This window comes from Puntigrus tetrazona, chromosome 14, assembly GCF_018831695.1.
Source record: "Puntigrus tetrazona isolate hp1 chromosome 14, ASM1883169v1, whole genome shotgun sequence".
NCBI lineage: Eukaryota > Metazoa > Chordata > Actinopteri > Cypriniformes > Cyprinidae > Puntigrus > Puntigrus tetrazona.
In genome coordinates, this window is record NC_056712.1 from 2,977,809 (window position 1) to 3,003,484 (window position 25,676).

Consider the following 25,676-nt stretch of genomic DNA (forward strand, 5'->3'; position numbering starts at 1 on the left):
GTATTTATTTTGTGAATAAAAAGCCTCTCCGAGGCCTGACGCCACGCCCACTGTGTCTGTCGTTGGCTCCTCCCGTGACAATATATATATATATATATATATATATATATATATATATATATATATATATATATATATATATATATATATATATATATATATATATATATATATATATATATATATATATATATATATATATATATTGTGACGAAAGGCCCCGAGCAGCCATCAGCGTCGTCCTGGTAACAGACGAGGAGCACCTGCATGCACTCGTTACAGGCTGACCGGTCTCAGCTGTTGCTTGTCAGCAGGGCGGGATAAAAAGGCCACGCAGCACAGTGTCAGAGAGAACTGTCTCCATGCTAGAGATAACTAACGGATCTTCTCTTATCCCGCAGAAAGCAGTGTATAGACCGGTCAGACGGCACCAGAGGACACGGATTCACCACGCACCTTAGAGAAGGGGAGAACGAAGGAAGAGGAAGAGAGAGAGGAAGCACGAGCACCTTCACGGCACGGACTGGCACAACCACCTACACTTCTAGAAGATTATTTGTTTTTTTGTTAATAAAACCACCCTCTGGGGTTTTTGATTTGAGCCCTCCTTGCTGTGTGTTTCTTCACCCCGTCACACTGGTGGAGAATGCGGGCAAAAGTGTGAAGAAACACCGGCAAGCGATCTCGTCTTCCCCCCCCTTACTTTTTTTCTTCTTGTCTCCCGTTTAGTTTGCCGTGTGGCGTGCGCTCCTTCCCCGTCATGGAAGAGCTGCTACAAAGGCTCACCGAGATTAGCGCCCGCCAGCAACAAATCGTGGAACCCTGGCTACTCGACAGGGCGAAACGGAGCAGGAGCTCGTCGCCCTACGAACCGCCGCTGCCCAAAAGATTCCGCTACCGGACCCTCGAGCCCAAGCCACCAAACTGCTGCCAAAAATGTCCGCGGATGACGATCCAGAAGCCTACCTAAAAATGTTTGAAACGACAGCCAACGCGGAAGGTTGGCACCCTGAGGAATGGGCGCGGATACTAGCCCCCCTCTTAACCGGCGAGGCGCAGCGCGCGTATTTCTCCCTTTCTTTCGAGGCGGCAGAGGACTACACGGAAGTGCGCCGAGAAATCCTCTCCCGGCTCGGCCTCTCACCGATCGCAGCGGCCCAGCAGTTTCACAGCTGGGAGTATAACCCCCGCCTCCCCGCCCGTGCGCAAGCAGCGGACCTCGCGCGCCTTACGCAACACTGGCTCCTCGACGGGACCTCAACCGCGAGTCAAGTGGCGGAGCGAGTCATGGTCGATCGGTTTTTGAGAGCCCTTCCCCGCTCCCACAGACAGGCAGTCCGAATGCGAAGCCCGACCACAACCGCCGAGCTCGTCGAGGCAGTGGAGCTGGCGGATGCGGCCCAATCTCGGGAGCCTGGGGAGCGAGCGCCGTTTTTTCCCCGGAGGGTGGTCCAGGAGCGACGCATGCCGGAGGGCACGTCGAGACCAGTACACAGGCCGGCGGTTCCCTCTCCACGCGATGAACCCATGCCCACGGAAAATCCGGTGCCCGCGTGGCTGGCCGGCTGTATCGTGCACCACGAGCCACCCCAGGGAGCTCCAGAAGCCAAAGTCCGGGTGAACGGGAAACCCTTTCGGGCTCTACTGGACTCAGGCAGTGCCGTTTCCCTGGTGCGCCGCGAACGTTCTGGCCCCCGTGCACGGAAAAGAAAACGTTCATTCCCATCACCTGTGTACACGGGGACACACTGCAAGTTCCGGCGCGACGTGTCCACATCTCGGCCAGGCCGGGGGCCTGGCCAGTGGAAGTCGGACTGGTGAAGGACCTCCCCGTGCCAGTCCTGTTGGGAAGGGATTGGCCAGGTTTTGACCAGCTACTCGCCGCCGCCACTCAACCGGCCAGCCCCAGAGGGAACCGCCAACAACCCCGGCAAGCCCGCAAGCCACGGACCCGCCCGGCGTTGCTGGCCTCGGATAGCGGAAGAGAAGGTGAGTCCCCCTCCCAGAGCTCTAACCTGTTTTTTGATGTTTTTCAACAGGTCTCGAGAGGGGCTCGTTCGCTCAGGGCCCAAAAAGGATGACCGCCTTAAACACTGTTGGCCGCAAGTGCGCGTTATAGAGGAACAGGATGTGCGGCCAGGGCCACATCCTCTCCCACATTTTGTTGTAAAAATGGCCTGTTGTACTGTGTCGCCCAGCGAGAGGGAGGAGAAACTGCTGTTGGTGGTGCCAAAATCAAAGACTGAGGCAATCCTAGAGCTGGCACACTCCCATCCAATGGCAGGGCACCTCGGAGCCGCCAACACAGCCCAACGAATCCGAGACCGGTTTCACTGGCCGGGTCTCGAGGCGGACGTGAAACGGTTCTGCCAGGCCTGCCCAACGTGCCAGCTAACGTCGCCTCGCACTCCTCCTCCCAGTCCTCTCATCCCGCTACCCATCATCGACGTGCCCTTCGAGCGCATCGGGATGGACCTTGTGGGGCCGTTGCCGAAGTCCGCCCGGGGACACGAACACGTGCTGGTTATTGTCGACTACGCCACCCGTTACCCCGAGGCGATACCCCTCCGGAAGGCCACGGCGAAGGCAATCGCCAAGGAGCTGTTCCTTCTCTTCAGCCGGGTCGGCATACCCGCCGAGATCCTGACCGATCAGGGTACCCCCTTTATGTCCCGGCTAATGGCTGACCTCTGCCGGCTGCTGCAGGTAAAACAGATAAGGACTACGGTCTACCACCCACAGACGGACGGACTGGTTGAGCGATTCAACCAGACCCTCAAACAGATGCTCCGACGCGTGGTGGCGGAGGACAGGCGGGACTGGGACCTGATGCTGCCTTACATACTCTTCGGCATCCGGGAAGTTCCCCAAGCCTCAACGGGCTTTACACCCTTCGAGCTCCTCTTTGGCCGACAGCCTCGGGGCCTCCTGGACGTCGCCAAGGAGGCCTGGGAGCAGCAGCCGGCAGCCCATCGTACCGTCGTGGAGCACGTCAGGGAGATGAGGGACCGGATAGACCGCGTTATGCCATTAGTCCGGGACCACTTGCGTAAAGCCCAACAGGCTCAACAGCGACACTACAACCGGGCAGCCCAACCACGGGAGTTCCAGCCCGGTGACAAGGTCTTGGTCCTCGTTCCCACGGCAACCTGTAAGTTTCTGGCGACGTGGCAGGGGCCATACACCGTGATGGAGAAACTCGGCCCGGTTACGTATAGATTACATCAGCCCGGCCGACGACGAACCGACCAGCTCTACCACGTTAACCTCCTCAAGATGTGGAGAGGGAACGAGGGACAAGTCTCAGGCCTGACGACCACCGGTCCCGTGGTTGTCGACACCAACCCCCATCTTTCGGCTGCCCAGAAGGGGGAGCTCCAGCACCTGGTCGGTCAGTTCTCTGACGTGTTCTCCCCTCGCCCCGGGCGGACCCGCACCATCGAACACGAGATCCGGACGCCCCCTGGAGTTATCGTCCGGCAGCGGCCCTACCGGGTCCCGGAGGCTCGTCGGCAGGCTATTGAGGAGGAAATAAAACAAATGCTCAAGTTGGGGGTAATTGAGCCGTCTCGCAGCCCGTGGTCCAGTCCTATCGTGATGGTACCAAAACCCGATGGCACCCTCCGATTCTGCAACGATTTCCGCCGTTTGAACGAGGTCTCTGAATTTGACGGGTACCCCATGCCCCGTGTGGACGAGTTGTTAGACCGACTGGGAAGGGCCCGGTACATCTCTACCCTCGACCTAACGAAAGGCTACTGGCAGGTACCCCTCTCAAAATCTTCAAGAGCTAAAACCGCGTTTTCCACCCCTAGCGGACACTGGCAGTACCGGACCCTTCCCTTCGGGCTACACGGGGCCCCCGCAACCTTCCAACGAATGATGGACGTCGTCCTCCGACCCCACCAGAGCTACGCCGCGGCCTATCTGGACGACGTCGTCGTTCACTCAGAGACCTGGGAGGACCACCTAGAGCGGTTGCGGAGGGTGCTGTCCGAACTCCGGAGGGCTGGGCTCACAGCCAACCCCCGTAAATGTCACCTGGCGCTGTCGGAAGCAAGGTACCTGGGTTACCAAGTCGGGAGGGGCCTTATCCGACCCCAAGAAGACAAGGTAGAAGCCGTCAAGAACGCCCCGAGGCCCCTCACCAAAACCCAGGTACGAGCCTTTCTGGGGTTAGCGGGTTACTATCGTTGTTTTATCCCCAACTTCTCCTCGGTAGCCGCCTCCCTGACGGACCTGACCAGGAAGGGGCAGCCTGAGAAGATAAAGTGGACACCCGAGACAGAAGAGGCGTTCCGAAAGATCAAGAAGGCGCTAACGTCGGAACCGGTCCTCCGAGCGCCGGATTTCAGCTGTCCCTTCCTGCTACAGACGGATGCCTCCGATACGGGGTTGGGGGCAGTCCTCTCCCAAGTCCAGGAGGGCGAGGAGCATCCGGTCCTATACATCAGCCGAAAGCTGTCCCCGGCCGAGAAGAACTATGCGGCAGTAGAAAAGGAGGCCCTGGCCGTCAAGTGGGCAATCCTGGAGCTGCGGTACTACCTCCTCGGCCGGAAGTTCACCCTCCTCACTGACCATGCTCCCCTGCAGTGGATGGCCCGGGCCAAGGAAACCAACGCGAGGGTGACCCGGTGGTTCCTAGCGCTCCAGGATTTCCACTTTGTGGTGCGTCACCGAGCTGGAGCGGCGAACGCCAACGCGGACGGTCTCTCTCGGATCTGGGCAGCTTTCGCAGGTCTGTCAGGGGTCACTCCCCACCCAACCCCTGCTTCCCCCCTAACGGCACGATTCGTTTCAGGACCAGGACGACACTTAGGGGGGGGGAGTGTGACGAGCGTCCCGAGCAGCCATCAGCGTCGTCCTGGTAACAGACGAGGAGCACCTGCATGCACTCGTTACAGGCTGACCGGTCTCAGCTGTTGCTTGTCAGCAGGGCGGGATAAAAAGGCCACGCAGCACAGTGTCAGAGAGAACTGTCTCCATGCTAGAGATAACTAACGGATCTTCTCTTATCCATGAAAAGCAGTGTATAGACCGGTCAGACGGCACCAGAGGACACGGATTCACCACGCACCTTAGAGAAGGGGAGAACGAAGGAAGAGGAAGAGAGAGAGGAAGCACGAGCACCTTCACGGCACGGACTGGCACAACCACCTACACTTCTAGAAGATTATTTGTTTTTGTTAATAAAACCACCCTCTGGGGTTTTTGATTTGAGCCCTCCTTGCTGTGTGTTTCTTCACCCCGTCACAATATACACACACACACATACATAATACATACACATACATACCCCTCCCCCACACACACATACACAGGTATATCATGCTTCACTGCATAACTGAATTTTGTTTGCATTATTGACACTTTCTTTTCCTGTTTATCAATTTAAAACCGCCGGAAATCTGTATTGTATAAAGTGATATATACTGTACATACACAATTTTCTGGAAATTTTTCTGCGCTGTTTTGAACAGTTTTGTATTTTTGACAATTGTATTAGTAGCCTTCATTGTGAAAGAAATCAGTAAAATAAGATTACATCGAATCAGTCTGTAAATTGTCAAGTGGATTATAACTACACAAGTACAAAAGGTTACTTAATTTTCTCAAGGCAATGGGTTTCCTCAATTTAATTAAGTTAACTCAGGTTAACTTGTTAGTTTTAAGTTAAGTAGATTCACACTTTTAAGTAAACACAATTTAATGTATTTGTGTATTTGCAAATGTAACCCAGAATTGTCATGTTGTTTTCTTTTTATTATGTATAAAGTTCCTTTAATTAATCATTTCAAGACAATGGGTTTGCTCAATTTTTTTTTTAAGTAAAGTCAACTGATTGCTTTTTACAGTGCAAATAGTATTTTTCCTTTGCCGCAGTGTGTCAGTAGAAAATATGGTACTTATGCAGAATATGCAGAAAAAAACTGAGATACACTAAATCCAGAAGAACTGTACCAAAATCTTGAGGACACTTGAAACCTTTCTACAAAACTACAATATAAAAAATATTGCACTTGAGTAAACATGCTGTTGTGAGGATGCTTTCAAAATAACGTCAAAAATAAATTTTGTCATTTAATTTCTATTAGCTAAATCAAATCAAGATTTGGTGTCACCACGTTTTGTGCTTTTGCATTTAAAACTGTTTTTGTCCTAGGAACATTGCATGTAGGTTTTCAGGTAGTTTTGTGTTTTGTACAGTTAATCTGGACTGGGTTTATTTAATTCATTAAATGTAATGTGGTCCAATGATGTTTGAACTCACAGAAAAACTAAATAATTTAGATAATCTAAATAAAACCAAAAAATGGGTCAAAATGTTAAAAAACAGGCAACAGCCAAGTGTGGGTTTTAAAATCTAAAAACATGCATCCTCCAAAAAGCAGGCAGGATTGGTTAGTCTACAGTGTGGATTATCTATGAAGCCTAAGCATGCTCAGGTTGTGCACTTGAAGCTTTCCCGATTCCCAGTGTTGGCTGAAGTGGGCTCTGGTTATTCAAGCCATTTGTACCTGTAGCATGCGTTCCTGCTCTTGTTGCCACCTCTCCTGACGCTTGCGCTCTTCCTCAGGGTCCCAAGAAAAGTGTTCACCCCGCTTCACCAGATTCAGCACTGGGGGAGGGACCTAACCGTACCATCCGCAATATTATGTACCAACACGCACATGTGCTATTCGAGTATGTACCAGACAATACCAAAAACAGTGAGGAGGGGAATAGATAGTTGATCTACCACCCCTGAAGTACTTGTTCTACTGGAGAAGATGAATGTAAAATAACAAGAAACAAATGGGGAATTTCTGCGGTTTTAGCATCTGGTATAGAATATTGTTTTTATTGTTTTTATTTATTCCATTAGATCAATTTAGTTTAATTATGACAAGAAATATTGCACTTAAATTTTCCAAAAATGTAAGTGGTGCTTGTGTGTGGTTGCTTATTTAAAATAGTTTAAACTGCGTAGATATTATGATGAAATGAATAAACAAATCTTAGGAGTCACTAAAAGTTATGAAAATGTTTCAACATAACATATATAACATATTAACTAATATTTGCATCCAAAAAGTCACCATTCCAGTTCATATTTCCATGATAACAGTGACTCTGAATACAGGATTATAGTTAGTGCAGTATTTTAATGGTGGTTTGTCAAGGAAGCAATTTCTTTTACAAATAATTGTTAGAAATCACGCATGTGGATTCTACAGAAGAACATAGTGTCACATAAGAAAATCTGAATGAGACCTTTCTAAACCTTTACTGACCCTTACGGTTTTACACCTTTAGCATAACAAAACACATCATATGATTCAGGAAGATTTGTACAATCAATTTAATAGTAGTAATTCAAAGGAATTTCAGAAAAATATAAATACCAGATGAGAAACAGCAAAAAAATAAATTAAAAAAATACAAAAAGCCTTAAGGATCAAGAAAAAGGAGAGCAATGAATAGATTTTATTTCTTTACTTACATTTCCATTTTTTTCTGGCATATCTGGAAAATGAAACACCCCATTTTAAAAAAACATGCACTGTCATTGATTTTTGAATTATTAATTTTATTAATATGGTGTATATAGTATGTGTGTAAGTGTGTAAGCAGGAATATAAAGTGCAAAATGTAAGAAAATATATTATGAAAAAAAAAAGATCTAGACCAGGGGTAGGCAACCTGCGGCTCTGGAGCCGCATGCGGCTCTCGATGGCCGTGACAAAAAAACATAGAAGGTTTTTTTTTTTTTATTATCGTCATTATGTGCTCATTTTGTTGCACAATTCCTCTGGGGTTTTAGTTGATACCATCTAATAAAGTTTTTTTTTTATAGTTTGTCACTTAAAATACACATCATACATTTCACATCAACGTCAGCAGCCGTCTTTTAGAAGTTTATAAACTCTGTAATTTTTTGCGGCTCCGGGGGGGGAGTGGCTCACACAAAGTGGCTCTTTTGATAAAAAAGGTTGCCGACCCCTGATTTAGACTGATAAACCTGTGGACCAGTTCAGTGGTTTTAAATTGTATAAATCTAATGGGTAAAGTGAACACCAAGATGTTTCTGTTATGGTTATTATTGACTTAAATTTGGAATACCACTCACCCAGTTTGGTTCTGTATGATTCTAGGTTGGATGGCTCTGACTGATTTGTTGATTTCTGTGGCATCTCAGTTGCTAGTTTATCAACCTACCACCAAATAATAATAAAAAGTCATAGTCAAAAAATATAGCAAATACATTTAATTCTTTTTTCTATATTTATGCCTTTGTTCTTATGAAATTACAAAAACAATAAAGATCCCTATAGACTAACCTGCACAGCAAAGCTGTCAAACTGAATCATGTTTTGTTGAGATTCACTCATATACATCTCATCTGTCTGCTCTTGATCTACATAGGAACATGTGTCATTTCCAAAACAATTTTTAGGAATTTAAACAACAGCATGAAGAAAAATGTGTCTTTTGTAAAATGAGCTGGGACATTAATAAAAAAAAAGCTAACTAACCTGTCTTTTCAGCTTTTAGCTCCAACACTTCTGGGGATATAGTGACATCACCAACCTGTGGGACTGTCCCAACTTCAACCTGTGTAACAGACAGACTTCTTGAATGACAACAATACACTCAGCTGCTATATTTAATGTAAAATGCGCATTCTTTTTCTTGTGTGGGCTAAGATGTGATCTGGAGCAAATTTACGACTTTTACGACTCAAGGTGCTGGAAAACATTACACACACACACACACACACAGACACACATAAAAAAATAAAAAAATAAAGCATCAACAGGTGCTAATATTCCCCAAGAGTATAGCTTGCAATGAGTTCATGAATTTCTTTACTTCTAAGATTGATACCATCAGAGATAAAATTGTAACTATGCAGCCGTCAACTACAGTTTCACATCAGATAGTGAGCTTTAGATCCCCTAAGGAAAAATTACACTCTTTCTCTATTATAGGAGAAGAAGACTTGTACAAACTTGTTAAATCATCTAAACCAGCAACATGTATGTTAGACCCTGTTCCATCTAAACTATTAAAAGATCTGCTTTCAGAAGTCATAGATCCTATTTTGAACATTATTAATTCATCATTGTCATTAGGATATGTTCCCAAAACCTTCAAACTGGCTGTAGTTAAGCCTCTTATTAAGAAACCACATCTTGATCCCAAAGACTTAGTAAATTACAGACCAATCTCTAATCTCCTTTTCTGTCAAAGATACTAGAAAAGGTAGTATCCTCACAACTGTATTCCTTTTTAGAAAATAATGGTGTCTGTGAGGATTTCCAATCAGGTTTTAGACCGTACCATAGTACTGAGACTGCTCTCATTAGAGTTACTAATGACCTGCTTTTATCATCGGATCGTGGTTTTATCTCGTTATTAGTGCTATTAGATCTTAGCGCAGCATTCGATACTATCGATCACAACATTCTCTTGGATAGACTAGAAAACTATGTTGGCATTAGAGGAAGCGCCTTAGCATGGTTTAAATCATATCTATCTGACCGCTATCAGTTTGTGGCATTAAATGAGGAGGTATCATATCGATCAAAAGTGAAATATGGAGTTCCTCAAGGCTCAGTGCTAGGACCGTTACTTTTCAACCTGTACATGTTACCTCTGGGAGATATTATCAGGAGTCATGGTGTTAGTTTTCACTGCTATGCTGATGATACTCAGCTCTATATTTCAGCGCAGCCTGGTGTTACACACCAAATTGAGAATCTAACAGAATGCATAGTCGATATAAAAAGCTGGATGATGAGTAACTTCTTAATGTTAAATTCTGAAAAAACAGAGGTGCTAATAATTGGACCTAAAAACCCCACATATAATAATCTAGAACACAGCCTATCACTTGATGGCTGCTCTGTTAATTCTTCATCATCAGTTAGGAACCTAGGTGTGCTGTTTGACAGCAATCTTTCCTTTGAAAATCATGTTTCTAGCATCTGTAAAACTGCGTTTTTCCATCTTAAAAATATATCTAAATTACGACCTATGCTTTCAACCTCTAATGCAGAAATATTAATTCATGCGTTTATGACCTCAAGGTTAGATTATTGCAATGCTTTATTGGGTGGTTGTTCTGCATGCTTAATAAACAAACTTCAGTTAGTCCAAAATGCAGCAGCCAGAGTCCTTACTAGAACTAGGAAGTATGATCATATTAGCCCGGTTCTGTCAACACTGCACTGGCTCCCTATCAAACATCGAATAGATTTTAAAATCTTATTAATTACCTATAAAGCCCTGAATGGTTTAGCTCCTCAATACTTGAGCGAGCTCTTATCACATTATAGTCCTGCACGTCCGCTGCGTTCTCAAAACTCTGGCCATTTGATAATACTAAGAATATCAAAATCAACTGCGGGCGGCAGATCCTTTTCCTATCTAGCACCTAAACTCTGGAACAATCTCCCTAACTCTGTTCGGGAAGCAGACACACTCTGCCAGTTTAAATCTAGATTAAAGACACATCTTTTTAACTTAGCCTACACATAACACACCAACACGCCTTTTATTATTCAAATCCGTTTAAGGATTTTTAGGCTGCATTACTTAGATTTGCTGGACCAGGAACACTACTCCTACAATACGATGTACTTGTGACATCGTAAAAAGAATGGCATCTACGCTAATATTAGTCCTGTCTCTTTCTCAATCTGTTTTCACAGTTTGTATCCAGACTAGATGGTGGCTCAGCACCCAGAGATTATGTTCATCAGAGACCAGAACACCTAGATGCGCCCGTGGACCAATCACCAGATCCTGATGCACACACGCACACGCACACACTAAGTCATTTACACTACCTGACACAGCTGCGTTTAAAATTGAACTGGAAGTTAAGTGCTGGGCGTCTAGTCAGAGGAGAACTGACCCCAACTGAGTCTGGTTTCTCCCAAGGTTTTTTTTTTTTCTCCATTCTGTATGCATGGGGTTTTGTTTCCTTGCCGCTGTCGCCTCTGGCTTGCTTGGTTGGGGACACTTAACTTCTAGTGACTATCGTTGAATTGACTACAGAGACCGTCTCTGCATTTAATAAGAAATTGGTCACTCTCGTCATTATACATCCCTGTCATTATACATCCCTGTCATTATACTGTACAGTGCTTTGATGCAACCTGTGTTGTTAAAAGCGCTATATAAATAAAAATGATTTATTGATTGATTGACATAAATATATATATATATATATATAAATGAATCTAGCACTACTTGTAATGAAAGGAATACAATGTGTTGATACTAAACTATACACTTCCCTTCACCCTTCTTAAGTAAGTAGTGCAGAATTCTTTTTTACACATTATTTTGCTTGTATGAGTCACAGCACATATTTACCTCTGTGGTACCTCTGTCTTTCTCATAGCACTGTTGTGTACATGTGGATGAGAGTGTGTGGACCATGGGCTCGACCTCTGACACAACAGTATCTGTGATGTCTGAGTCTATGTGCTGGTAAGATGGAAAGAACTGCAGAGAATCATCTTCTGCCTCTTTGTTTTTCTGTCGTCCTTCCTTCTCATTGCTATGGCTGGAATCTTTCCTTTTTGATTCACCCACATTATTTCATCCACCTGTGGAGTGTGAGAGAGATTCAAAATTCAAAGAAGACATGTATTCTCCTATTTTCTAAATCAGTTTTTGTCTCATATTCTTGTAAACATCTTTAAAACAAAGCACATTTATTTGAGAAGCAAAGCTGTATATGATAATAAAGCATGCATTTTACATAGAACAATATAAGTAGTACTTTCTTTTTAAATCATATTCACCAACATAAATTGGTAACTCCAGTCATATATTTATTTTATGGATTAACTGATAACTACTATGTTAAGAGTATGACCAAGCCAATTAAACTCACTTAATATTAATGTTGTCTATATTTTCAGGCCCTTACATTAAATAAATAAATTAAGGCTGACTGAATATAATGCATTTCTACAATAGCATACATCAGAGGAGGCCTGGGTAAAAATCTATTTTTCCAATTTTTTTTTTCTTTCTTTCTCCATTTTCGTCACCAATGGAGTTTTGGCTCTTTGAGCACCACTGAGCTGGATGATGACATCAATGAATCAACGATAAACTGACTTTAGCTGAAAATGTAGTGTTTACGTTTTTTGCACTATTACACACTACTTAATAATGCAAAATTGGTTTGACCGTATTCTGTACTGTTTTATATATATATATTAAAAAAATTGTTGGGACTCCTGAAATTATTCTGGAAAATTAAGTATTTCTAACAGAAAAGTACTGCATTAACACATGTTTTGCTATACACACACGTTTATTCCCTTTGTGTGTATTGGAAAAAAACAAAAAAAGCAAAAATGTCACACAAAACTCAAAATCCCACAATTATTGGCACCTTTTCAAAACTGTGAATAAATAAGATTGTTTCAAGCATGTGGTGCTCCTTTAAACCGACCTGGGGCAAGTAGCGGGTGAGGGCAATATAAAAATCACACCTAAAAGCAGAGAAAAAGGAGAGAAGCTGTATTAGTCCTTGCATTGTGTGTCTGCCACACTAAGCATGGACAACAGAAAGAAGAGAAGAGAACTGTCTGAGGACTGAGAACCAAAATTGTGGAAAAATATCAACAACCTCAAGGTTACAAGTCCATCTTCAGAGATCTAGATTTGCCTTTGTCCATAGTGTGCAATATTATCAAGAGTTTGCAACCCATGACAGCTAATCTCCCTGGGTGTGGAAAAATTTACAAAAGGTTGCATATAGTCCGGATGATGTATAAGCAGACCCAAACAAGTTCCAAAGAAACTTAAGCTATCCTGCAGGCTCAGGGTGCATCAGTGTCAGTGCAGTTACAATGTAGTTACAGCATGAGAAAGATGGGTTTGCATCCGAGATCTTGGGTCTTTCAGGACAATAACCCCAAACATACTTTAAAGAGTAGACAGAAATGGATGGCAACAAAGCGCTGGAGAGTTCTGAAGTGGCCAGCAATGACATCACATTGAACACCTGTGGAGAGATCTTAGATTGCTGTTGGGAAAAGGCAAGAAGCTTAGAGGTGTAAGAAGCTTATTGATGGTTATATGAAGCAATTGATTTCAGTTACTTTTTCTAAAGGGTGTGAAACCAAATATTAAGTTAGGGGTGCCAATAAATTTGTCCAGCCCATCTTTGGAGTTTTGTGTGACATTATGTCAAATTAGTTTTTTTTTTGTTTTGTTCCAACACACACAGAAGGAATAATAAACATGTGTATAGAAAAATGTGTTAATGCAATATTTTTCTGTGAGAAATACTTGATTTAAGGGTTGCCAACAATTTGGTATATATATATATATATATATATATATATATATATATATATATATATATTGTGACGAAAGGCCCCGAGGATCGATCAGCGTTGCCCTGGGAACAAACACGGAACACCTACACCAGCCACTCAACGCACGGATTCGCCACACCTGGAGATCATCAGCCGCGGGCCAGATAAGCCCGGCCAGGCGGCGGCTTCAGTGAGCCACGAGACTCGAAACGCAAGCTAACCTGTTGTCTCTTTCTTTGTCTCCCAGAAGCTACAACGTGACGGGCCTGCCTGAGCTACTTCCCCTACTACCTCACAGTGGACTCCTCACGTTACTAAGCACGGGAAACACCGAGACGACTCACCGCTGCACTCACCGGATTCACCGCTACACCACCCGGACTCACCGCCGCACTCCTCGCACGGACTCACCGCTCACCTTCTGTGTATTGTCTAATAAATACACCCTCCGGGTTTTCACTGCACCTGTTTCTCTTGTGCTTCCTCTGCCTCGCCACAAGTGGTGGAGAATGCGAGCAGTTTTTAAGCGCAAGAGAACGGAGGAAACAAAGAGAAAAGGAAGAGCGCTATCGCCGCCTCTATTAAAGGTTCCCCACAACATCAACTTCTCTCTTTGTTTTCCCCCAGGCAGCGCTTCGCTTCCCGGCGAAGATGGAGGAATTCCTCCAACGCCTCTCAGAGGTTTCCATTCGCCAGCAACAGATCGTCGAGCATTTGGCTACCCGCCAGAACGAGACCGAGCAGGAGCTCGCTGCTCTCCGCGCCGCCACTCAACCACGCCCCGTCGTGCCTGATCCCCGGATGCAAGCCACACAGCTGCTACCCAAAATGGCCGCCAGCGATGACCCTGAAATATATCTCGAGATGTTCGAGAGCGTCGCAACCACGGAAGGATGGGACCGGAGGGATTGGGCACGCGCGTTGGCCCCGCTGCTGTCAGGAGAGCCCCAGCGCGCCTATTTCAGCATGCCGGCCGACCTGGCGAATGTATACGACGACCTAAAGAGGGAAATCTTGGGCAGGGTCGGTCTATCACCGGTCTGCGCAGCCCAAGCCTTCCAAGAGTGGGTCTTCCAGTCTCGCCAGCCGGCAAGGACCCAGGCCGCCGAACTTACTCGGCTAGCGCAACACTGGCTCCTGGACGGGACACCAACCCCCGCCATCATCGTGGAAAGGGTAGTGATATACCGGCTCCTGCGGGCTCTCCCCCGGAATTATCGCCAGGCGGTCGGTATGAGAAACCCCAAGAACGTCATGGAGTTGGTTGAGGCGGTCGAGCTGGCGGAAGCCGCACAGCGTCGAGAGGCCGGGGAGCGGGCGCCATCTTTTCCCCGGAGGGTGTCCCAGGAGCGACGCGCGCGGAGGGCACCCGCGACCGATGGAGAGGCGGCGGTCCCGACCGTGAGAGATGAGCCGATGCCAACCGAAGAGGCTTCCAACTCCTCTAGGCGTGGCTGGCAGGCTGCAGTCTCCACCGGGAGCTTCCCGCGCCGCACGGAAATCCCGTCGGCCTGAATGGACGGAAGTTCAGAGCCCTCCTTGACTCTGGCAGTACCATCAGCCTGGTTCAGTCCCGCCTCCTACCCCGCACGGAACGCGGGAAACGGCTGCCACTGACCTGCGTCCACGGGACACCAGGAAAGTCTCCACCCGTCTCATCACCGTGACGACGACAGGAGGAAGCTGGCCCCTGGAGGTGGGCCTCGTACAAGACCTGCCGGTACCAATCATCCTCGGGCGGGACTGGCCGGGTTTCGAGGAGGCGCTACACACCGCGACACAGCCTGTCAGCCCTCAAAGCCCTCGCCGGAAGAGGCGAGAGGGGAGAGGAAACCGCCGCCCTGCCGTTCTCCTAGCATCGGACAGCGGAAGAGATGGTGAGTCCCCTCCGAATACTACTAATGTATTCTTTGATGTGTTCCAACAGGTAGTCGGAGGGGGCCTGTTCGGCGGGCTCAGCGGGAGGATGACCGGCTCAAGAATTGCTGGAACCAGGTACATTTCATGGATGGAGAAGAGACGCGGCCCGGCCCCCATCCTCTTCCCCATTTCATTGTGGAGAACGGCCTACTCTATTGTGTCGCCCAGCGGAGGGGGGAGGAGAAACGGCTCCTGGTGGTGCCCCGAGGGAAAGTGGACACCATCTTGGAACTCGCCCACGCCCACCCACTGGCCGGACACCTCGGGGCCGCCAACACTATCAAGAGGATCCGGGACCGTTTCCACTGGCCGGGGCTCGACGGAGATGTGAAACTGTTCTGCCAGGCCTGCCCCGAGTGCCAGAAGACCTCGCCCCGGCCACCTCCCCCTAGTCCACTTATCCCGCTGCCCATAATCGAGGTGCCCTTTGAGCGCATCGGGATGGATCTGGTGGGCCCGCTGCCGAGGTCTGCCCGCGGCCACGAACACATCCTGGTGATCGTGGACTACGCCACCCGGTACCCCGAAGCCATCCCACTCCGCAGAAGCCACCGCCAAGGCGACGCCCAGGAGCTCTTCACCCTGTCCACCAGAGTGGGGATACCCGGGAGATACTGACCAACCAAGGCACCCGTTCATGTCCCGAGTGATGGCCGACCTCTGCCGGCTGCTACGGATCCAGCAGCTGCGCACTCAGTGTACCACCCCAGACGGACGGACTTGTGGAGCGGTTCAACCAGACACTGAAACAGATGTTGAGAAGGGTTGTCTCCGAGGACAAACGGGACTGGGACCAGATGCTCCCCACGTCCTCTTCGGGTGCGAGAGGTGCCCCAGGCCTCCACCGGCTTCACCCCATTCGAGTTGCTGTTCGGCCGACAGCCGCGAGGCCTGCTGGACGTGGCAAAAGAGGCCTGGGAGCAGCAGCAGCAGCCGGATGCCCAGAGGTCGGTCGAGAACACGCCCCAAGCCATGCGGGACCGAATTGAACGGGTGATGCCCCTCGTGCGGGAGCACATGACGCAGGCCCAGCAGCAACAACAACGGCACTATAACCGCCCTGCACAACCCCGGGAATTCCAGGTCGGCGACCGGGTCATGGTACTAGTCCCCACCAATGCATGCAAATTCCTGGCCACCTGGCAGGGTCCATATACCATTCTGGAAAAGATCGGCCCGGTTACTTACCGAGTCCGCCAACCAAACCGTCGACGCACCGAACAAATATACCACATTAACTTGTTGAAGAAGTGGGTGGGGACTAGGGAACACCTTTCCACACTCGCCATTCAGGAGGGCCCGGTCGTCGACACCAACGCCCTGCTCGCTCCCGCACAGAAGACGGAACTCCAACATTTGGTCGGTCAGTTCTCGGATGTGTTCTCGTCCACGCCCGGGCAGACTAACCTCCTCCAGCACGAGATCCGACCCTCCGGCGCCATCGTCCGGCAGCGGCCCTACCGATCCCTGAGGCTCGCCGGCGAGCTATTGAGGAGGAGGTAAACCAAATGCTGAAGTTGGGGGTGATTGAACCATCGACGGCGCCCGTGGTCCAGCCCCATCGTCCTGGTTCCAAAACCAGACGGCACCCTCCGCTTCTGCAATGACTACGGCGACTCAACCAGGTCTCCGAGTTCGACGGATATCCCATGCCCGTGTAGACGAACTGCTGGAACGCCTTGGAAGGGCCCGGTATATCTCCACCTCGATCTCACCAAAGGATACTGGCAGGTTCCGCTGTCAGAGGAAGCCAAGCCAAAAACGGCTTTCTCCACCCCCGGCGGCCACTGGCAATACCGGTCCCTTCCCTTCGGTCTACACGGGGCACCAGCCACCTTCCAGAGACTAATGGACATCTTACTCCGACCCCACCAACAGTACGCCGCAGCCTATCTCGACGACCTTGTGATTCACTCAGAGACCTGGGAAGACCATCTGGAGCGCCTGCGGAGGGTGCTTCGATCTTCGACGGGCTGGACTCACCGCCAACCCCAAGAAATGTCACCTGGCGCTCTTCGAAGCGAAGTACCTGGGTTACCGAGTTGGGCGAGGACTGATCCGGCCACAGGAGAGTAAAGTCACCGCGGTCCAGGAGACCCCGAGGCCCACCAACAAAACCCAGGTACGCGCCTTCTTGGGGTTGGCAGGGTACTATCGTTGTTTCATCCCCGACTTCTCCTCCATAGCCGCCCTCTGACAGACCTGACCAGGAAGGGGCAGCCTGAACGGGTTCTGTGGAACCCCGACGCGAGGAAGCGCCCAGAGGATTAAGGCCGCACTCACCTCAGACCCTGTCCTGAGAGCCCCGGACTTCGCTGCCCTTCCTGCTACAGACGGATGCTTCTGATGTGGGTCTGGGAGCCGTGCTGTCCCAGATCCAGGAGGGTGAGGAGCATCCGGTCTTATATATCAGTAGGAAGCTGACCCCGCCGAGAAAAAACTACGCGCGGTGGAGAAGGAGGCCCTAGCCGTCAAGTGGGCAGTCCTGGAACTGCGGTACTACCTCCTGGGCCGGCGGTTCACCCTACTTACCGACCACGCACCCCTCCAGTGGATGGCCAGGCCAAGGACACGAACGCCAGGGTGACCCGCTGGTTCCTCGCGCTCCAGGACTTCCACTTTGACGTGCAACACCGCGCCGGGACAGCCAACGCCAACGCCGACGGCCTATCGCGGATGTGGTCGGCTTTTGCAGGTCTGTCAGGGGTCACTCCCACCCACCCCAAATTTCCCTGTTATTACGCTCTGCTTTATCCACCAGGACCAGGACAGCGCTTGGGGAGGTGACGAAGCGCCCCGAGGATCGATCAGCGCTGCCCTGGGAACAAACACGGAACACCTACACCAGCCACTCAACGACGGATTCGCCACACCTGGAGATCATCAGCCGCGGGCCAGATAAGCCCGGCCAGGCGACGGCTTCAGTGAGCCACGAGACTCCGGAAACGCAAGCTAACCTGTTGTCTCTTTCTTTGTCTCCCAGAAGCTACAACGTGACGGGCCTGCCTGAGCTACTTCCCTACTACCTCACAGTGGACTCCCTCACGTTACTAAGCACGGAAACACCGAGACGACTCACCGCTGCACTCACCGGATTCACCGCTACACCACCCCGGACTCACCGCCGCACTCCTCGCACGGACTCACCGCTCACCTTCTGTGTATTGTCTAATAAATACACCCTCCGGGTTTTCACTGCACCTGTTTCTCTTGTGCTTCCTCTGCCTCGCCACAATATATATATATATATTTCCAAAAATATATATTCTTTAAAAGTCTTCATGTTATGCAATTCATCAAAAAAAATAACGTCAATTTTATGGATGTTTACTGAAAAAAAATCTACTAAATTTCTTTCAGGGTTTTTTTTACAGTGTAGTATATCAATTAAATTATCATTTAAAAAGAAAAAAGGTTCAGCAAACAGGTAGGGATATAAGGGGTAAGGGAATATGTTTATATAAATATTAGCACAATATATAAAATAAGTAACTATGACAGAAAAACCAATGTGTGCCTGTGTGTGTATCAGATAGGTTGGTTTTTATCTCTGTGACTGTTTTTGTCCTTGTATGAGCACTTCACATAGAAAGAACCCATTCACAAACACACACTCATACATACTGAAGACTAGCACTCATTCAACACATGCCCACTGTAACTCATTCCAGTCACCAGAGGGCAATATCTGCTACTGTTGATGCTTTTCTTAGGAGATTGTTCTTAGGAGATTGTTGCTTTAGCAATCAATGTTAAATGGTCAGAAGCTGCTCTTTAAAAACCTCTAAAGCAAAATGGAACTCCTTACAATTATTTTCTAAGCTTAGAAGTTACTTACTGACATAAAAGTATTTTATGATTTCAAATTACATTGAATATGGAGAATAGGAGGAAGAAAAAATTGTGAATTGGTTGAACCTTAGCTGTTCTCATTTCAGCAGCAGCACTGCTGTAAGTTTTCGGACCCAGTGAGGGCGCTGTCACATCTCCCACAAAATCATTCGCTGCGCTGTATCCCGTCACCTGTGCTTCAACTGTGGATGTAAATTTGGCCAAAGGAAGTGACTGTTGCCTCAGGTACTGCAGTGGGTTTGAGGAAGCACACAAAGACAAGGGGATGTCTGGGGAGACTGAGAGGGAGGAGTGACGAGTAGGGTCAGCCGATGCACTCCTCTCCAGCAGCTTGGGGAGTTTGAGGCGCTCAATAACAGCCTCACTGATGGTGAAACGCTGGGCATAACGCTGCAGCACAGAAACTGCTTCCTCTGGTGTGCGGGCTTTCCAGTATGCTTCATGCAGCTCCTGTTCACGACGTTCCCTAGTGGACAAAGAGAAACAATATAGAAATTACAAAAATATATTCACAAACTGAGATCCACTATCTTACAGAAACTATAATCTACCATTTGATGACACATTTGTCAGTAATAATATATTACAATACACCAAACTACTGACTGTAATGGCACATTTGAAAGTAACACTACTGCTGACTGTAATACCATTTACAGTAACACCACTAACAGAAATATCAGTTACATTACTAACTGTAAGGGCATCGACAGAAACTATTTCCACTACTGACAAAAAGATAAATCACTTACATCATCACTGAATGTAGCTAACAACAATACAACTGACAATAATACCACTGACAGCAACACTATTAATAGCAATACCATATACAGTAACATCACTTATAGTCATTGAAAAAATAGTAATACCATGAACATTAACATCTCAGACACTAACAGGACTGACATCTGTACTTTTATATTGCTTCTCTACGGTAGTATTCAGTTCCATTGCATACACAGGTAAAAACATAGCCCTCGTGTGACAATTAAGGATAATGATACAGCAAAGCTTGCTGTTGTATATATAGGGCTGGGTGATATATTCATCTTGTCAGTAAAGCTGGTTCTTTGATTAGGAGTAAATCTACATCACCTGGAGTGGCAGTTAATACACAGAGATTACTGACAAGCTCCTCTATATTTCTTTCAGTTTCACTTGAGGTGATTCATTTGCTATACTTATCATGATATTGTGTAGCTTGTCAGTGTCCTATGGTTCTCTGTATTTACTGCCACTCCTTTTAAAAACAGGTGATGGAGATTATTGCACATTAATTTATCAGTGAAACTTTTCCCTATATATATAGCATTAGAATTTTTTTTTTTTCAGAAGTATAAAACATCCAGAATAAGCTTCTACAGAATTAACTGTTAACTTAGTTTAGTATTGAGATTTGTGTTGTTCCATCAGTTTGTGGGAAAAGCTAACAGCTCAATCATGTAACTCCTTAATTAACTTGGAAAAATTCACATTCAAATCAGATGACTGACTGAAATACACAACATATTTTAAAAAGTTTCATACTGCATCAGATTTGGAGATACACACAGATGAAGAACAAGTGAATGGTCTGCTTTACATGATGGATGAGAAGGCTAAAGTTATACTAACATATCTGCACTAAAAGTACAAAACTGAGAGGCTAAACAGGATATAATATATTACTCCATATTGGCTTGAGGAAATAATGATACCAAACTGGCCAAAAATGGCCTATTTTAAATCAAAATTAAATTTATTATGGCTGTCATGAAAAGTGAAAATGAAAACATATGATTCTGTTGAGATTATAAATGCAATACCCAATCAGAGCCAATCAGATTAGACATTGCTGAAACACTGGTTATTTGTTCATTGTGCACATTTCTGACTAAATTCTGCACTCTTGTAAACATCATAAACAAAGTGCAGACATACATATATGTAGCAGCATGGCTTTCCTTTTTTACAAAGGTGGAAAAGTCAACTATGAAGGAACCATGTAGTGGCAGTGACATGGTGACATTCAGTGGCTTTACTGACATTTTTGTTAATGCCTCATATGAGCGGGAGGCTGCCCATAGAGAAAATGTATTGCTCAGTTGTTGCTTTTTCTAACCTCAGAAGACTTTGTTTTGATTCTTGTGTGTCATTTTAGTCTCAGTTTCTTTAGTCTCAACAACAGCTCTAAGTGTCTCAACAATGTCCTAAACATCCATGGTAGAAATAAAAGCAGACACAACTGAGACATGAGAAAGTTCTGAAAGAAATTAATCCAAAATGACAATGAGAGGGTAACGTGTAAGAAATGTGGAGACCTCTTTGTTGTCTTGCTGTAATCTCTTGCAAGACTCCATTATAAAAAGTTGCTACATACACATAAAAACTGAAAGGACCTTTGGCTAGGATTTATGTAAATCTAGGTTATAGTGTCCTCTGTTAAATCATTGTACAATAAAACAATGTTATATTTGAAGTTGTTTTATGTAGACAATGCATGTTCAAAATGTTCAAATATTTATCCTAGAGAGAAATGTGGTTACTTTAAGATTGAATAAAAACACTCTCCTACTCCTCAGACTTGTCTCTTGAGATTAAAAAAAATCTGGTCTCATTTAAACCTGTCACCAAGCCAGCAGAGGGAGCCCTGACCTCTGGGTGATCTGCATTCACTCCCTCTGCGACAACTTCCTGTCTGAGGACTATAAATTCAGTAGCAGGCCCCTCACCTGCAGGTTGCATTGTTTGCCTGTTCTATTGTTGTTTCCGAGTTTCCTTGTGTTTTCCTAGTTGTAGATTCTTTGGTTTTGACCCTGCCTGTCTTTAGATTCTGTGATTGTTTGCTGCCTGACCTGACCACCGCCTGTCTCTGGATTTTGTGTTTGCCTCATCTCTGATACTCCTGTTTGCCCTGTTTGACGCCTGCCTGTTTGACCATGCCTTCCTTTAATAAAAGCCTGCAAATGGATCCGCACGCCTCAGACCCCTCAATCGTGACAAAACCTTTAGAAAAGATCTCAACAACCTTGAGCTTAGATTTTTCTACTAGTCTAAATACTCTGGTGGTCTCATTTTTAATACACTGATTCATCTGGATCTCTCAAATATGTCTGTAAAGTTTAGAAGAGATGTCAACAACATGGTTTGAGAACTCTCACATTTGTCTCCTAAATTTCAGAAGTTATCTTAATAACGTTATAAAGTACACACTGAGTCAAATGCCTCAATATGAGCTCAAACATTCTTACCATATAATATGTATTGATTAGCAATGCCTTTCAGTAAATAAAGCTCCAGGGTTAAATTTTCAGTATATCAGATCTGATTAAGGCATCCAGTACATTATTATTTTCAACAACAAACTATGTGTCTACAAACTAAGTAGGCTACATAAACATTAAAGTGACATTACCCTTATTTCTGCATAATTTCTCTATTGAGTATGCGTTAAGAGCTCTAAAAACAATGAGCAGCAATAACTCCACTGGTTGTTGAAGGTTTCTGTCTACCCTATTCATCTACATTAAAAATAATAACATCACTAGCAGTAAGACCATGGGCAGTAATACCTCTAAAAACAAAAACACCACTGACATCAACTGTGTTCACAGTAAAACCATTTAAAGTAACTCCAGTTAACAAAACTGTACTTAATTTAATGCAACTGACAGTAACATCACTTACAGTAACACCACTGACAGTACTACCAGTGACAGGCATGCGATTTTTGTGATTATGGCTGAATCACTATTGTAAGGATATTTAGTAATAAGAATTATTGTTAATGTGATTTTTTTTGACCCAGTGACACCTGTACTGTTGGGCTACAACACAAAGTGTAACAACAGTTGAAAGGGTAGGTGGAAAGGGCAGACATACTTCTCTTCCACTATTTCTCTGTATGTCTTGATACTTTTCCTTCTCTGTGATCCTCCATCTCCACCCAACAGTTTCTCCATCATTTTTCTCTCTTCTTCTTTCTTGATTAAATCTTGAGACACACTCCTTCTGCGGCTCTTCCATTTGGCCAAGTCCTGACACACAAACATAAAATTGCACACAAAATCTGATACATATGTTGGTGCTTACAGAAAATAGTACTTACATCCTGCCAGTGGTTTTCTTCTTCTTTCAGCTTGTTGTACTGGTTGTGCAGGAGCTCATGTCGAACTTGACTATGGGATGGCAACACACAGTCTTCATCACTTCTCATGTCTATCATGCTCACACTCCTGTTATAGAGAGATTTAAAGTTATTGAATTACTGGTAATTCGTACAATTTAGTCAACTTTAAATGGCAATTGCAATTATAATCAAGCAACCAGTTCAAAAGCAATTACAGTGCATTTACTGTTGCAGCATTTATAAATAGGTAGGTTGTGCTGTCCATAAGCCATGCATCCAAAAAAAGAAGGCCAAAAGCGTACATGTTGTGGAAGAGATTTTGATATAACCACCAAACTGATATCTTACAAAGGGTAAAATAAACATGTTGTCATTAAATAAGTTTTAATTTTTTGTATGTAGCATATTCAAGCACAACTTCATCCAGTGCTTTAGAAAACATAAATATCAAAATGTCATAAGTTTAAGTGTATCTTTACCTTATTGAATACCATTTGTGGATAATTGGTTACACTGTATTAGGATACCACTAAACAAGAAATACCACCACAAAAAAAAAAAAAAAAATTACAGCACAAAAATTTGTGATGAACATAGCTTGGCACATGCAGACATTAGGCTGTGGAGAAAATAAGCCTTTATGACACTCTGACAAGATCAGTGTCTTAAAGAGACTTACTCTGGATCATCAAACACACTAGTTGAGCGGCTAAATCTACAACATGGAAAGACAAAAAGCACATGATGGACATTGATGACCAACAGACAAAAAATAAATATATTAAAAATTAAAAAATCTGTCATTGCATCATTTCCCATTTCACATATGTAAAGTTCTAATGTAAAGTATTGTAAACTACATTCAGTTCCAAAATACAAATAATGAAGTGAATAAGTTTTGTATTAAATAGCATAGGTTACATATAGCATATGATACTACATACACACACACAATAGGCTAATGAATTCAAACGTTATTAGCAATTTTGGAAGTTTCATATTTAATGGATAATAAATGGTTAATTACTCTCCACCAATAAGTGGCGCTGTCTGTGTGAGATGAAGTTTGGTGAATATATCCCAGCGAGTATCTCATATACAGCTTTAGAAACTGTTTGGCAACATTCCAGCAAATTTGTTGATACATTAAATGAAAACCGTTTTGTGTATCGACATGCCTGCTTGGTCTGAAGATGATCCGAGTCAAATTTGGTGAAAGTCAGATTAACATTCTAGGAGCAGTTTGAAAAAATAGGTTTTCAACAAGAATCAAATTGGTAGACAGGAAGTGGGGAATGGAGGAGCCTGACAGAGCCGGAGGGATGAAGGGAAGAGATAAAGCCAGAGGAGAGGAATCCCGAGGCAATGAATGGTCGACGACAGACCAAGGCGTAAGCCGGAGGGGCGATGGAACCTTGCAGAGCTGGTGGACTGATGGGCCACGGTAGAGAGGAGAGAGCTAGGAGCTAAGGGGGAGCCGATAGGTCTACGGGCTGAGGTGCATTCCAGGACTCGGAGGCTGGATGACGAGGTGAGGGATCCTCCAACCACGACAGCGATGGTGTCCAGTACCAGATGGTGAGCTGAGGGTGCGATCACTGGAGGGAACGCTGGCTGCACAGTCACTGAAGGGGGTGCTGGCACTCAGGACGGCTGGATGGGACCAGCAGGGACTCACTTCGCAGATGCAGCCGCAGATGGATAAATAGCTCACCCTCAGGTCTGGTGCAGTGGGTGGAGCTCCACTCCGCGCTCTCTCTGTACTACGTGCTGTGTAGCCGGTTCACGCACCTGGTCTGACGCAATCGGCTTGGGTCTGGTGGCGCTCCAGTAGACTCGCAGTCACAGTAGACTCCATTATTTATATAGCGCTTTTTACAACACAGGTTGTATCAAAGCACTGAACAGTTTAAAGTAAATAAAAATATAATGATAGGGAGGTAAAATGACAAGATGAACAATTTGTTATTAAATGCAGAGAGTTCTGCGTTAGTATGGTTCACCGCTGAGAGTCAGACATATCAGTCATTCCCTGTCCTCGCATCTTTAGGGAAACAGCAGAGGCTGCCCTTGCCCTTTCAGGAAGTGGGCATACTCATTCTCAATTATCTTGATGACTGACTTACCATAGCTCACTCGAGAGAGTCTGTTTGCACTCACAGGGACGTGGTCCTAGACCACCTGAACCGAATTCTGGGTCAACTGGGAAAAAGCAAGTTCTCTCAGCACAGAGCATCTCTTTTCTGAATGTGGAACTGGATTCAGTTACGATGACTGTACATTTTTCAATATTCAAGTTGCTCAGTCACTGCTGAAATGCTTGAGGGCTCAAGCAGAGAAAAGCAGTCCTCTAAAATTACTTTCAAATGCTCCTGGGGCATATGGATTCCTCAGCCTTGGTCATGCTGTTGGGGCTTATGCATATGAGACCTCTTCAGCACTGTCGTTATACTCTTTAT

The 25,676-nt window shown here is 45.8% G+C and overlaps 1 protein-coding gene across 1 annotated transcript in view; it reads right to left on the reverse strand.

Annotated features, from left to right (window-relative positions):
- LOC122357265 (LIM and calponin homology domains-containing protein 1-like) overlaps positions 1 to 25,676 on the reverse strand; it is a 159,733-nt gene that overhangs the window by 10,826 nt on the left and 123,231 nt on the right. Inside the window, 9 exon segments of the mRNA XM_043256572.1 lie at positions 6,519 to 6,632; positions 7,484 to 7,506; positions 8,111 to 8,195; positions 8,322 to 8,398; positions 8,517 to 8,595; positions 19,173 to 19,572; positions 22,971 to 23,125; positions 23,197 to 23,323; positions 23,897 to 23,932. Coding sequence (XP_043112507.1) covers positions 6,519 to 6,632; positions 7,484 to 7,506; positions 8,111 to 8,195; positions 8,322 to 8,398; positions 8,517 to 8,595; positions 19,173 to 19,572; positions 22,971 to 23,125; positions 23,197 to 23,323; positions 23,897 to 23,932 — 1,096 coding nt within the window.